This window comes from Sinocyclocheilus rhinocerous, unplaced genomic scaffold, assembly GCF_001515625.1.
Source record: "Sinocyclocheilus rhinocerous isolate Xijiao unplaced genomic scaffold, SAMN03320098_v1.1 scaffold225, whole genome shotgun sequence".
Taxonomy (NCBI): domain Eukaryota; kingdom Metazoa; phylum Chordata; class Actinopteri; order Cypriniformes; family Cyprinidae; genus Sinocyclocheilus; species Sinocyclocheilus rhinocerous.
The window spans coordinates 1,656,683-1,671,260 of record NW_015630532.1 but is presented as its reverse complement, the minus strand read 5'-3'; the positions used below and the strand labels follow the sequence as shown (position 1 = coordinate 1,671,260).

General features: G+C 38.5%; 1 protein-coding gene across 1 annotated transcript in view; it reads left to right on the top strand.

Annotated features, from left to right (window-relative positions):
- The window catches only part of LOC107740451 (MAP kinase-activating death domain protein-like), a 72,526-nt gene that overhangs the window by 55,406 nt on the left and 2,542 nt on the right, over positions 1-14,578 (top strand). Inside the window, exons 19-35 of the mRNA XM_016552896.1 lie at positions 372-558; positions 652-802; positions 1,138-1,341; positions 2,823-2,879; positions 4,608-4,708; positions 5,925-6,008; positions 6,639-6,797; positions 6,900-7,017; positions 7,513-7,575; positions 8,198-8,318; positions 8,683-8,788; positions 9,139-9,249; positions 9,346-9,453; positions 9,557-9,721; positions 9,895-9,967; positions 10,631-10,737; positions 13,406-13,475. Of these exons, the coding sequence (XP_016408382.1) occupies positions 372-558; positions 652-802; positions 1,138-1,341; positions 2,823-2,879; positions 4,608-4,708; positions 5,925-6,008; positions 6,639-6,797; positions 6,900-7,017; positions 7,513-7,575; positions 8,198-8,318; positions 8,683-8,788; positions 9,139-9,249; positions 9,346-9,453; positions 9,557-9,721; positions 9,895-9,967; positions 10,631-10,737; positions 13,406-13,475 (1,985 nt within the window). The remainder of the gene's footprint in view (positions 1-371; positions 559-651; positions 803-1,137; positions 1,342-2,822; positions 2,880-4,607; positions 4,709-5,924; positions 6,009-6,638; positions 6,798-6,899; positions 7,018-7,512; positions 7,576-8,197; positions 8,319-8,682; positions 8,789-9,138; positions 9,250-9,345; positions 9,454-9,556; positions 9,722-9,894; positions 9,968-10,630; positions 10,738-13,405; positions 13,476-14,578) is intronic.

The following is a 14,578-nucleotide window of genomic DNA, read 5'->3' as shown; positions in this document are numbered from 1 at the left end:
ATATGTATATATATATATATATATATATATATATATATATATAGATGCTGATTTTATGCTCAAGAAACATTTCTCATTATCAGTGTTCAATGTTTAGAGGACTCTTTGTTTAATAGGAATTTCAAAAGAACAGCATTTATTTGAAATGTAAATCTATAGTAATATAATGCATCCTTGCTAAATAAAAATAAATCTTACTGACTGTCCTGACTGATGGTGTTAAAAATATACATATTGTTAAATGATATTGTTTTTTTTTTACTTTGTTTTTTTTATCCCTCTTCTTTTTACTTCTATTGTTCTCAATTGAGTGCGTATGAAGGGAATGTGTAGCTCTTCCTCAGTTAAACCTGGTCTTCTTTTCTATGCAGTGAGAACCAGCAGTTTCTCAAGGAGGTGGTCCTGAGCGTGCACGATGGGCAGGGTGTGGGCTGGCTCAACATGAAGAAAGTACGCCGCCTGCTAGAGAATGAACAGCTGAGAGTCTTTGTGCTCAGCAAACTCAACCGTGCGGTCCAATCAGAAGAGGATGCTCAGCAGGAAGTTATAAGAGATGTGGTGAGTTAGAAGTGACGAGTCAAACAGCTGCAAGACCCTAATATTTTACTTGTGTTTTATTCATTATATGGTTTTGTGTGCCTGTGTATATAGGAGATAAACAGGAAGGTGTACAAAGGCATGTTGGACCTATTGAAGTGCACAGTGTCCAGTTTGGAGCACTCATACACTAATGCTGGCCTGGGAGGCATGGCCAGTGTCTTCAGTCTGCTAGAGATAGCACGCACCCACTACCAAACCAAAGGTAATTCTCATTCAAATGTCCCAATTAAATTTTTATGTGAATATTTAGCAACAAACGTGGTTTCTGCCTGCATTCAGAGCAGTAGATATGTACCAACACAAAGAGTTTTTGCTTTCGAGAGAGTCTTGTTCCTCTTCACAGCCGTGTCCATCTTGGTGTCACTTTTACATATCCTTGGGTTTCAGACTTTCTTTCTGTACCTTTTTAGAGAAAAATCACCTGTAGCCTGCCTTCAAATTTAACTTCTATCCCTTGTGTCTCCATGTGTCTTTGCTATTTCCTCTTCTTCCTTTTTCCTGTGCTCTGTTTCCTTGGTGCCCACTTGTGGCTCACAGACCCAGAGAAGCGGAAACGGAGCCCCACGGAGGGGGTTAGCAGCCCGGGCAGTAAGGAGAGCCCATCGGGCCGAATGGAGAGCGCCAGGGCAGCTGGTGTGCTCCTGGTACCCCGTATCCAATTGCCACCACCCTCCCCTGGAAAATCGTCACAGCAGTTTGATACCCGGAGTCTGAACGAGGAGAATTTTATTGCCTCCATTGGTGTGTAAACCGCAGTCCCTATTGCATGCCCCCCCACCCCACCCCTCGCTGCTTGTTACGTTCCCTGAGCTCTCTGGGGGCAGTGTGTCCCTTCGGGCTGCATCCTCTATTTCATTAACTGTCTACACCGACTTTGTGCCAGAAGTTAAGAACTAAGTTGGCTGAAGAGTTCCTTTACCTGAAATTGAAAATTCTGCCATCATTTGCTCACCCTTATGTTGTTTCAAACTTGTATGACTTTCTTTTATCTGTAGAAAAAAGAACACAAGAAAAAAGATGTTTTGAAAGTCATTGGTGTCTAAAACATCACTAGACCCTTCATTCATGGACAGAAAAAATTATCTGCTTTACTGTTCCAGAGAAGAAATAGTCATACAGGTTTGGAGCAGCATGAGGCTGAGAAAATGACAGAAATTTATTTATTTGGGTGAACTGTTGGTTTAAACATTGTAGTTTGAGTGATCCTTCCAAAAACAGTTGTCAAATTGTCCAGTTCAGTAGCTTTTGGAGCCAACAATATTTTAAGGTGGCATTGGTTGGTGTAGACACATTAGTGGAATATTGTGATGGATATGAACCCAATTTATGTAGACTTCTTCTGGAATGTTCAGCGTGTGTTTTTTCAAATCCTGTATGCCAGTCCCAACTTCCCTTAAATCCATTGGATGCATGTTAGTGAAAGAGCTGCATCTCTGTGTAGCTAAGAGTGAAATAGTGGGATGGTGAAGGTCTTGGACTGTACCACTACTCTCTTTAAAAGGGTCCTGAGCTGTTGCCTCCCCTGTTAACAGTCCTATGATGACCACAGAAGTCTTCTTACATTAAAAATGTCTGAAATGGCTTGTGGATTTTTAGGCCCACGTCTCTGATTGGCGGTCATATCTGGGTCTGTGTACAGGGGACCGTTCACCCTCTCCAAAGCCCAACCCTCATAACCTTGCCTTGTCTGTCCTTTGGTAATAATGCACCTGCAATTCAACGGAATGTCTTTGAGACTGCACCCCCTGCTTTTGCAACACCTCATTTCACCCACCAGCTCTGAAGCTGATTTGTCGTCCTCATCTCACGCCTTTTGCATCTCCCAGGCCACCCACCCTCGCCTTGGAGAGCCATTGCCCATTATGGATGACAAGAATGGGGAAAGAAAACCAAGGCATGAGGCTGATTTTGTGAAATCCATCATTTTGGCTCTTCAGGAACAGGGTCGCAGAGCTTAGGATGTTTTGTAATGGGACCCCATTAGCTTTAAATGATTGGATGGTTTTACATGACGTCAGGTCCTTCATATGTGATCATTGCAAAACATCCTTGTTTTGGAAAATGAGACTTTGCACTTGTTCAGTTTTATTTTTTTATTTTTTTATTATTATTTTTCTCTCTTAAAAAAAAAAAAAAAGCTCATCCTCCATATCTGACAATTCAACCGGCTCTCTGATTCTCTCTCTGTCTTTCTCTCCTTGCTTGCAATGCATCTTGGGTAGAATTGTGGAGCAAGCACCAGGATAACAGAAAGCAAAAAGCTTTGGAAAAAGAACAGAGTAAGATCACTTCCCTAAGCACCCAATTAGACTTTCCTTTGCATAACTGCAAAACAGGGACTTTCTATCTGCACCAGTCCTCTTCCCTTAAACCACTTTCTGTTGTGGGGAGAAGCAGAATTTGCCCCCAAATATTCAACTACTTTTCAAAAATCCCATTTAGACATGTGGCCCAAACATTATTCCAAGGAATAAATTGCATTTATTTAAAAGGAGCAAGGTATATAGATGCAAAGTAAAAAATTGCAATCCATCCAAAGTTAATATTGAGGTATAAAATAAGCCCTGTACACATAGAGATTTAAATCATATTGAAATGAAATCAGTATTTGGGCCAGTATTTCTAAGTGTGCAAATCTGACTTGACTAGGGATGTGCATTTTGGTCATTTTGACAGCTTGAGTACTTGACACATATTAGCTTGGGCTACTTGAGAACTCTGGGTGGGCAATGAGCAGAATGTCAGAAGGCCTTCTTTTGCCATTGTATCACATCATTGTTTTTTAAGCGTCTCACACCATGAGCAGAGTGTTTTTTATCATTTGTCGTCATTTTTTTTGTCTAGTTTAGCTCTTTTAAAAAAAAATACATTGCAAGACCCCTGCGCTAGAATGTGTCCCAGTGTATACACTCATAGTGCTGTTTCTCATGTGGACTGAAAGTCGGCCTCCATGTGTAGGTGGCATCCAATCATAGCAATCAGACAACAAGGTACCGTACCGATGTACTGTTGTAACCAATCACAAAATGGATCATTTATTAACCAATGCTGTCTCTTCGTAGTACTCGGGTACTAATGCCCATCCCTACTCTTGACTGGTTTGCTCTGTTTTTAACTTGGCAACTTTTCTTGAAAGCATTCACATTTGTTTGACCACGATAAAATAGATTTATCTCACATGAACCTAGTTTTTTTTTTTTTACTTTCTACATTTATTTAATTTTTCATTGCTGTCAGGTCATGTAAATAAATGTACATTTGCAGCACAGTTCTGTTTACGGTTACGTCTCAATGACTGAACACAGGCATGTGTCATCTTAGGTTTTAATTAATTATCTCACTTTTTGATGCAAGTATGAAATATGAGATAAACTACATCATCCCACATTTCAGTAACTTGTTTCAGTTGAGTATTGAAAGAATTTCAAAGGATCTTGTCAGACCACATGCATCTGTGAAGAAAATGTTGTTGTAAAAAGTTTCGCTTTGATTTTACAGAAGATTTGGAATGCAGCTTTAGAATTATTTTTTGTTTTATTTATTTTTTTGTTCTTGATACCTTATACAGTACAGCATAATCGATTTTAACCAAGTTGGGGTTTGCAATCGCAATATCAGTTTCTTCATTTAAGAAGCAGTGAGTGTGCTAGTTGTAGCTGAAGCTTCCTCCTGTCTGATTGATTGACTGTGTTTGCCTGCATGTGTGACTGCTTCTGTCTGTGTGTCTGTGATACCTTGCGCTACTGTGAACTGATCTGGCCCACTGTCAGCTGATCTGCTTCTGTGAGTTTCCCCAATATGACCGCAAGCATTATTTGATTCTCTCTGCCTGACCTGCGTAGTCTAATGAGTGGCAGCCAGCTGAATGGCATTATTCCCGTCGGTGATATCGATGACTGTCACTCTCTAGAACAGTGATGGCTTCAGCTCGCTGTTAGTCATGTGACGTCCCAGAATGCTTTGCAGAGTATTAATGGATGGAAGTGCTGATTATGTTTTTTCTACAGGGGCTGATGGAGCAAAACAGCGTCTGGAAGGTGGAGACACTGAGGAAAAGAAATCACAGATCAGTGCTGACAGTGGCCTCAGTGTAACGTCTGGCTCACAGGTGGGTTTTAACCTACTATCACGATATAAATCTTAAAACTTTTGACTATTTTATTTTGAAATTTAATGTATGTAAAATAGGGCTGAACGATTTTGGAAAATCTAATTGCGATTTTTTTTTTTTTTAAATCTGTTGCTTTACCACACTACTTTAGGTAATTCAAAGTCACTGTAATAAACATATGTAAACATGTGGACTGCACTAAACACTGTCTGTTAACTTTAGACTAGTGTTTCTCCAATTTTTGTGGTCGCACCCCCCTTTAAACCTATAAAAAAAATCTGCCCCCCTTTCCCGAATCCCCATCCCACCTCAGACTACCAAATAATTTCGCTAAACATTATGAAAAATTAATGCTTTTTTAATTTAAAAAACCTATAGGGAAAAAACCTGCATCACTTGAAACATTGAAAAATAGCATAGAGAGAATAACTGTTATTATTATTATTATTATTATTCTCTCTGTTATTTATTTATTTATTGTGGGTTTCATGCTGTCTGCTAAGGCATAGGACACACACAGGCTTTCCTCCTCACCATTACACCAAATACACAAAATAATGTTATTTTTAGCAACATCATATGACCCCTTTAAGGTCGAAGTCTTCAGTAATGAAATGCACCATAACACTGTTACTGCTTGAGTAATTTCAATGTGCTGTTTTGAAGTACGTTCATATACGCTTTCAAACATTTCCGCTAGCGTGCCAGGGTTGCCAGGTTTTCACAACAAAACCCGCCCAATTGCTACTCAAAACTAGCCTAATCTCGTTTCGAGGGGTGGTCCACCGGTAAAAATTGCGTTCCAGGGGGTAAAATACACGTTTTTTGGCTCCCCAAACCGTGGACTTGGCAACACTGTAGCGTGCCAGCTTGATGCTTCGTCTGAAGACTGCTTAGATGTGTTCGACTTGAAGCAGCACTGCTTAGACCGTGGTGTGTGCCATGAAAGTACTGCGAGAGCTATAAGAGAGCGGACGTCTCCTTATGCTTTCACTCGCCGTACTTTGATGTCATATACCGATCGATCTTCAAGTTGAACACACCTCTTTACTCACGCGTCACGTGACCGAGTGTAATCGCAGCCTCCATTTTTTCATATCGCGATATTATCGCAAATGCAATTCGTTTGCAGCCCTAATGTAAAAATACCTGTACATATTGTTCATATTGTTCTTTTTTTCATCTTTGTTCTTCTTGCTTGTCCCTTCTGCAGAAGAGTGATACAGAGTCCCAGGCGAGCTCCGAGCCTCCTGCTCTGAAGAGAAGCACCAGCCAGGACTCAGAGGCCAGCACAGTGGTAGGGCACGGCCATTACAGAGACACTGCCAACCTTTCCCTAAAATGCTATCCAGATCATATGTAGTAAATTAAATTAATACTTTTATTCAAAAAGGATGCATTTAATTGGTCTAAAATTAAAGTAAATACATTTATAAGTAACTTAAGATTTCAGTTTCAAATATGTGATGTTCTTTTGAACTTTACTTTCATCAAAGAATAATAATAAGAAATGTTTCTTAAGCACTGTCAACATATTATAATGATTTCTAAAGGATGATGTGACACTGAAGACTGGAGTAATGACTGCTGAAAATTCAGATTTCCCTTCCCTTAATATATTAAATTAGAGGTATTTTAAATTGTAATAATATTTCACAATATTGCTGTTATGATTATATTTTGATCAAATAATTGCAGCTTTGAGTAGCAGTCATTTCTTAAGAACATTAAGATATCTTAACAACTCCAAACTTTTAAACATTAGTATAAAAAATCAGCTTATTGTCATCTTGCAGAAAAATCTAAAATCATGCAGATTTTAAACAACATTTTGATTTTTCATTTTATAATGAACTATCCCATTAAGTAGCTGCATAATCCCTCTTGTTTGTTGTGCTGTTGCTGATCTCTGACCTTGGATCTGTAGGTGAGTAACAGCTCAGGTGAGACGCTGGGTGCGGACAGTGACCTGAGCAGCACTGCTGGAGACGGCCTGACAGGAAGACATGCTCAACATCTCAATCTGTCCCGTGGCACACTGTCCGACAGTGAGATTGAGACCAACCCTGCGACCAGCTCTGTGTTTGTGAGTAGTTCTCTTTGTTTTAGTCATCCTCTTCACCGCATCCAATCAAATGAAAGATAATAAAATAATGAATATGGACAATTGTCAATGACACACATATAGGGCAAGACTCATAAGCTGAAGCCAGGAGTGAAGGAACCTCTTGGTGTTAATAAGGGAGCACCAGCTCCGCCCCTCGAGGATATTAGCATGAGGATCTATCTGTGTGAGGGGCTGCTGGGTAAGAGTTGATCCTCTTCCTTAATCCATTCAACATTCCTTTCCCTCCATTCATTTTGTTTACTTTTTTCTTCTCCTCTTTCATGTCCGTTCTCACTGCTTTAGTAATCAACTTATTTTTTAATGTCTGTGTTCATTAAAATGATGAGGTATTTCCAAAAGTTGTCTTTGTTGGTTTTCCATAACCTCAGCGTTTTCAAGTTGTAATAACATGTCTGCTGCTCAGAACAACGATTGCAACAGTTTGTTCTGTAAACTCTGCTTATATTCTGATCATTAGAGCTTTGTAAAGTGTTCTGTTAATTTGCTGTTTTTTTGTTTAGCTCCAATTATGTCCTCATATTAACCAGCGTGTGATGAATTTTTGGTTTGCATATCTCTGACAGCACACGGCTTTGCTTCTAACACTAACACTTTCTATGCCTTTTGCTCTGCGGCCATGTCCTTTTCCCTCTCTCTCCTTTTTCTTTTTCTCCTTCCGTTTAATGCTGCGAAGGGCGAGATAAAAGCTCAGTTTGGGACCAACTGGAGGATGCTGCCATGGAAACCTTTTCTCTGAGTATGGCTGAACTCTGCCTTTGACCTTTGGGATGTGTGTATTTTGGGATTGTGAAGTTGTAGTATTAGACACTACATGCCTTGCCTCACATCCATACTATGACTGTGTTTAATTCTTGTATGGAGCATGTAGGGTGTATTTTATTTTATTTTTTCTTCTAAGAAATGAAATATATTTGAATGTATTGCTGTGTGCATGGTACTGTTTGCATGAAGAGAGAGTTAAAATACACAAGCCAGACAGATCAGATAAGCCAACTTTATTTTGTAATTGAATGTGTTTGTGTGAAATCGAGGGGTAATAAAAGCTGCTTGAGAGAATGGGAATGCTGAAACAATAAGCAGATGTATGGAGGCGTGTGTTATCTCTGTGTTAAAATTAATTTCATAAGGTTTGATAGCAAGCTCTATTTTTTACTGCATGCTGCGCAATTGCTTTGGGTGCTTGACATCTCTTTCTGTTATTGTATGGAGGATGTTTTATTTTAATACTCATTTATTCTAGTTTTTATGACCATGTCTTGAACATCTTACATTTACAATAAACAGTGTTTTATGCTGGCATGTTGAGTTGAAATACTGTTTTACTCAAGTTAAGAGTGAAAATGTGCGTGTATGTGTAGGTAAGGAGCGTTCTACTCTGTGGGATCAGATGCAGTTCTGGGAGGATGCCTACCTGGATGCCGTTATGTTGGAAAGGGAAGGAATGGGGATGGATCAGGGACCACAAGAAATGATTGACAGGTTAGTATGTTCTTTATTAAGTGCCTACATTAGTGTTCACACCGAATCGAAAGCAACACAGAATGAAATGGAAAAACATCCGCATAACTAGTCCAGTATGAATCTCTTTCATTCATAATCCTCTGTTTTCAAAAGTTTACATACTTTACTGATAGCAGAATGCATATTGGTTGTTCACATGCTTTTATACAAATTATACCCATCTGACCATGCTGAAATGCTTTCACATGTTCTGCTCCGGGAGAATGACAACATATTGGAATGGTTTAAGCTAGAAGCTATTTAGTCATGCTAGGATTCAGATGTAAACTGTGCTGTTGTGTTTGTAATATGTTGTCCAAATACACATGCTGTGGTCTCTCAGGTATCTGTCTCTGGGAGAGCATGACCGCAAGAGACTGGAGGACGATGAGGACAGACTACTGGCCACTCTCCTGCATAACATGATCGCCTACATGCTTATGATAAAGGTATACACGTATATATTTAAGTGAATATGGAGATTTTTAAAGTGAACGGTTCAGTTGTGACATATTCATTTACATTTATATACAGTACAGTATATATACAGGCACTAGCATTCAACAGTTTGGGGTCAGTAATTCATTTTTCTTTAAGAAATCAATGCTTTTATTTGGCAAGAATGCATTAATTTGATCAAAAGTGACAGTAAAGACATTTATAATGTTACAAAAGATTTATGGTTCAAATAACTTAAGTTCTTTTGAACTTTCTGTTCATTAAAGACTACTAGGAAAAAAGCAGTATGGCTTCCACAAAAATATTAACTAACATTAATATTAACTCTTACTGTTCCCAGGTCAATAAAAACGACATCAGGAAGAAGGTACGGCGTCTTATGGGGAAATCTCACATTGGCCTCTCACACAGTCAAGAGATCAATGAAGTCCTGGACCGCCTCGCACATTTGGTTAGAGCCGGTTAAATGAAGAGTTACAGCTATTGCATGGAAACCAGTATCAGAATCAGGTTATGAGTGATTGACAGATCGTTTGTTTTGTTGCAGAGTGGCCGGGAGCTTCCCATCAGGCCAAGTGGCAGCCGGCACATTAAGAAGCAGACATTTGTCGTGCATGCTGGGACTGATACAACTGGTGATATCTTTTTCATGGAGGTATGAGTTTTGTGTGGCCGTGTGCCTCATTTAACAAGTCTGCATGAAAACGTATTGTAAATGAGCATTCAGTCCTTCTTTCCTCATCCTCGTGTGTGTTTAGGTGTGTGACGACTGCATCGTCTTGCGCAGTAACATCGGCACGGTCTATGAGCGCTGGTGGTATGAGAAGCTCATAAATATGACCTACTGTCCCAAGACCAAAGTGTTGTGTCTGTGGAGGAGGAACGGTCAAGAAACACAGCTTAACAAGTTCTACACCAAGAAGGTAGGACACACATCAATGTAAAGCCGTACTGTAGTACACACACACCACATACTTCAAAATGTGACGGTCTCATTCTCAATTCACAGATTTTATATTGTTTCAGTATAGTCAGTGGAAATTGGAATCAGTCACTGTACTTCTCTTTCTCTGTTCCTGTGTTTTTGTGTGTTAAGTGTCGGGAACTGTACTACTGTGTTAAAGACAGCATGGAGCGTGCTGCCGCACGACAACAAAGCATCAAACCAGGTACATTGTGCATCTTTGTACACAACCATTCAAGAGTTTTGGGTCTGTACGTTTTTTTTTTTTTTAGTTTTATTTTAATAATTTTGAAGAAAAAAAAAAAGCCTCTTAGGCTCGTTTATTTGATCAAAAATTACAGTAAACTGTTAAATCCATTTTAAAATTTAATTTATTCCTTGTTGGCTAAGCTGAATTTTCAGCAGCCATTACTCCAGTCTTCAGTGTCACATGATCCTTCAGAAATCATTCTAATATGCTGATTTGGTACTCAATAAATATTTATTATTATTATTATTATTATTATTATTATCACGGCTAAAAACAGTTGTGCTGCTTAATATTTTATGGAAACCAAGATACTTTTTTTTAGGATTTTTCAAGATGCTGTTAAAAATTGAAATCTTTACGATTGCTTGTAAACAATTTATTGTGTCTTTTCTGAATAAAAAGTATCAATTCTTACTGACCCCAAACTGTTGAACTGTAGTGCATGGGTTTGTAGGGTAAATTAAGTTCAAATGGACTGCTTTTGGCAGTCATCTCAATGAAAGTGGCCCAATTTACTCCTTGTATTATTGGATATATAATATCCCGCTTCTTGTTGCTGGAATAAACGAAGTATTTTTTTTATTTCTCACTGCTATTTGCTTTTTTTCATGTGTGTAGGTCCAGAGCTGGGAGGCGAGTTTCCAGTACAGGACATGAAAACAGGGGAGGGTGGTCTCCTTCAGGTCACGCTGGAAGGCATCAACCTCAAATTTATGCATAGCCAGGTAGGAGGTGTTGCCTTTATCATAACCATGACGAAGTGCTTCCCAGATTCAACACCACCCTTCCTCTCATTCTCATTCCATCCAATCCTGTTTCTCTTTTCTGACACTTCTCGTCTGTATTCATCTCATCATCTCTTTTCCTTCCTCTCACTCTTTCTTTCTATTCGTGCCTGTCTTCCTTTGAGAATTTTTTTGGAACAACTGACAAAGTAATAAGAAAATGCGCTAAAAAGTTAAATAATCAAAGTATGAAGCATTTGTTTTGATATTATTAAATAAATTAAAATATGGAAAAGGTCTGTAAGTGTTGTTCCCGAAGAATCTCTTAGAGGAATAGCTGTTTTCTTTTTTTCGTTGTTGTCGTTGTTGTTTGGCTATATTTGCTGGCTGTTTGTTTTTGGGTTGCATAATCACAAGCAGAGATTTACTTTTTCAAATGTCAGAACATTCCACCCGCTGTGTGTGTTAGTATGACGTGTTATTGGTCACGGCGCCCAGCTCTGGTCCTTACGGTTTGTGAGTGTGTTGGGTGTGATGTCGATTTGTTGTGGTGTGCCAGAGGTAAGATGTAGAACCTTGTGCAAAACATATTCAAAATGTACAAAACACATTGTTGGGGAGATTGAAATAATACATTTTCTATTTAAAACCCACTTTAAAACCACTTTAGTGAGTTTTAATTCTAATAAATTGAATTAACCAACTATATAAACATATGCTTTAAACTGTCTCTAATGGGAGACAATCAAGTAATAGTTTTTAATTATACATATTTTAGACCATATGTCAGCCTTCTGCTGCACCTAATATTGCTGTTCTGGGATTATTTAACCTGGTTATTTGTCTCTTGTTACTTTGCTGTTCATAAAGCTCTAATGTGAACTGAACTTATGTATAGAAAACAAAATCCTGGTTTCTGTTTGATTTGAAAAAACTCATATCCCATTGAACTCCCTCAAGGAGGAGAAGCAGTAGTTACAGAACACTGAAACTCTGGAAAAGACTGGACCAATTAGGAAACAATGCAAACCTTAAATAAGCCATTTATTTTTTATTTGTTTCCAACGTACGTCTTTTGCCTGGGTTATCTTAGGTTATAGTCTTCCACTGCTGTAAGACCTTAAAGGGATAGTTCACCCGTTTACTCACTCTCATGTCGTTCCAGTCCTGTGTGACTTGCTTTCTTCTGTGGAATGTAAAAGAAGATATTTTGAGAAATGTCTGTTTTTTTGTCCCAAAAAATGGGAGTCAAATGGTCACCGAAACTGTTCCGCAGAAGAAGGAGCTGGAATGACAGGCTTGGCACTAGATGAGCTTGACTAAATAATAACAAAATATCGCTATAATATGAGGACTTGGGTGCCTCGCTGGGGTCACTAGTCGGTTACTTGAGCTTTTAAAGAGTGCTAAGAAGTAAAATGTCAGCAGAGTTAAGCGCTATTGAAACTGTAAAACTTTGAATTTAAAAATCGTTTATGTAGTGTAGTTGTGTGTGTTGTAATGGTTTTGGCACTGTTCTGTTTTGGCTGTAGGCATGTGTGAGGGAGCTGGTCCTCATTGCTGGTGGAGGAGGCATGGAGGGTAATGGGGTGGGAACACATCAGGGATTCAAAACTAACGTAAACATAATGGAAGATATTAACAGCTAATGTACAAAGACTTTGTTCCTTCTGGATGGAATCAGCGGTTGTAGTTTAATACCGTAAGGGTGGGCTCGTAGCACCAGAAGGTGTTTTGTGCTCTTTTTGTCCAATAATAATCCAAACCGTTTCTCTCCCATGCTCTCTCCCCCTGCAAGGAGCGGAAGGTACACAACCTCTGCAGTCTTTGTTTTTTAGTGTACCATTTTCATTTACTTTTTCTTTCTTTTCCTTGTACTATAGCTTTTCTGGCAGACGCCACTTTTTGTGTGCTTATTTTTTGATGTCTTTTGTATTATTTTATCTCTCTTTTTTGGGGGTTTCTTTTTGGTCTGTGTGTCTGTCTTTTTTTTCTGATGATGGAATTTTCCATGGATGTCTTTGCATGGGCCCTTTCAGCACGTAGGGGGATCAGTGCCATGATTTAGTTCCCACTTTTGGTGCAAATGGTCACAGCTGCAGGGTTTATATTAGCTCTTTAGTCTTAAGTGCTTCAAAAATACATCTGTTATACAAGTCTCCAGTGCCTCAAGAACACGTCATACATGAATAGTGTAGAATGAAGGCAGCTCTCCTCTTGGCTGGACAAGTATTGTAAATACACAGTGATTTTCTTGAAAGCGAGACTCTCTTAAGAGCTATATTGTTGACTTTTTGATTAATTTAATGCAATTTAATAATGACAAAAAAAAATATGTATCTGGGGTTATTTTTACTCTCTAGAATATGAAGACCCATAATGCTGCTCAGGTGTTGAAACCTTTACGGCTCACCATTTGCGTCATTGGCCCATGTAATCCAGTCAACATGGAAACTTCTCTTTTTGTGCAGTCATATTTTTTTGTTCTGGTAGCTTTTCAACAGCTTGCTTATCATGTTCTTTCTTCGTTTCTCTCTAGTTTACAGTAACTAACTGTCCAGATTGTCATCTCTTCAGAAAATACTTTTTTTTGTTTTCCCACAAGTGTGTGATTGAGTTGGTAACAGTGTGTCCTGTTGTTGTTTTGTTTGTTTTTGTTTGTTTTTAGGTTTTCATAGAGCTGAGTCACATTAAAAAGTGCAATACAGTGAAAGGAGTCTTTGTCCTGGAGGAGTTTGGTAATTACCCCCATTTTGATTCTAGGCCTGTACGCGACACAGCAGCAACCCAGTCACATGCAGAGCAGAGAAGTTATCATGTTCAGTACTGTTAGATGTGGCGATCTGAACGACTGTATGAGCTTTAGGAGCAAAGGTTATATATAAGACAGTAGGACCGTTGTTTTTAGCTGTTGCTCCTGTAATGCAGTCTGTGAATGACGTTACATGAAACGTAACGCCCAGAATGAACCAGATCCTATCTGCCTGCAGAATCCTGTTCCCCTTGGATCCAAAGCCATTCCATTGGCTGAAACAGTGGTGTATTTATTATTAATATTATATTAATGTTCGAGTATTAACACCAGGGATTGTATATTTAAGAATGTATGCTCATTTCCTCTACTTGTACTTTGCCATCTAGAAATGCTCGCTTAACATTCATCTGTAAAAACACAAATAATGTAATGTAAAATGTGGTCTTTAAACAAATTATGCATTTTTCATACTCTACATGATAATTTTGTGATCCATTCACTATCAGTTGAAACAATTGATTAGATTTTTTAGCTCTAAATTCTAGTTATATTTAGTCAAATACTACATAATTTTAATGTCATCTATTTATCGGGTATAACATGAAAATACTTATCACAATCTGTTAAAATATTGTTTTTATTATTCACATATCACACTGTATTATAGAAAACATTTAAATCAAACTTTTCCCTCTTTGTGTTTTCAATACATCTTCAGTTAGCAAGCTAACAGCTTTATGTAGTGTTAACTGGTTAAGAAATGCTCTTGTTTATTAGCTAAAACAAGATATCATGATACCTCTGGCATGGAGGAAAAGGATTCTTCCGGTGGATAAGGTCTTGCACGCCATCAGCAGCTTTGAGGAAATGATGCACAGTTCAAGTTCTTTTGTGACGAATTAACTGATCAGCTCCATTTTAGATTGTAGTTGTTTCCTTTGATACATCTTTTGGAGGAGGAGTCATAGGTTTTCATCAGGAATACTGCTTTAAGTGATACTTCCACCAAAATTGTCAGTCTCCAGAATAGAAGTCTTTATAGAGTTAGATAATAACTAAACCATGTAGAGATTTTAGAGACCGGTG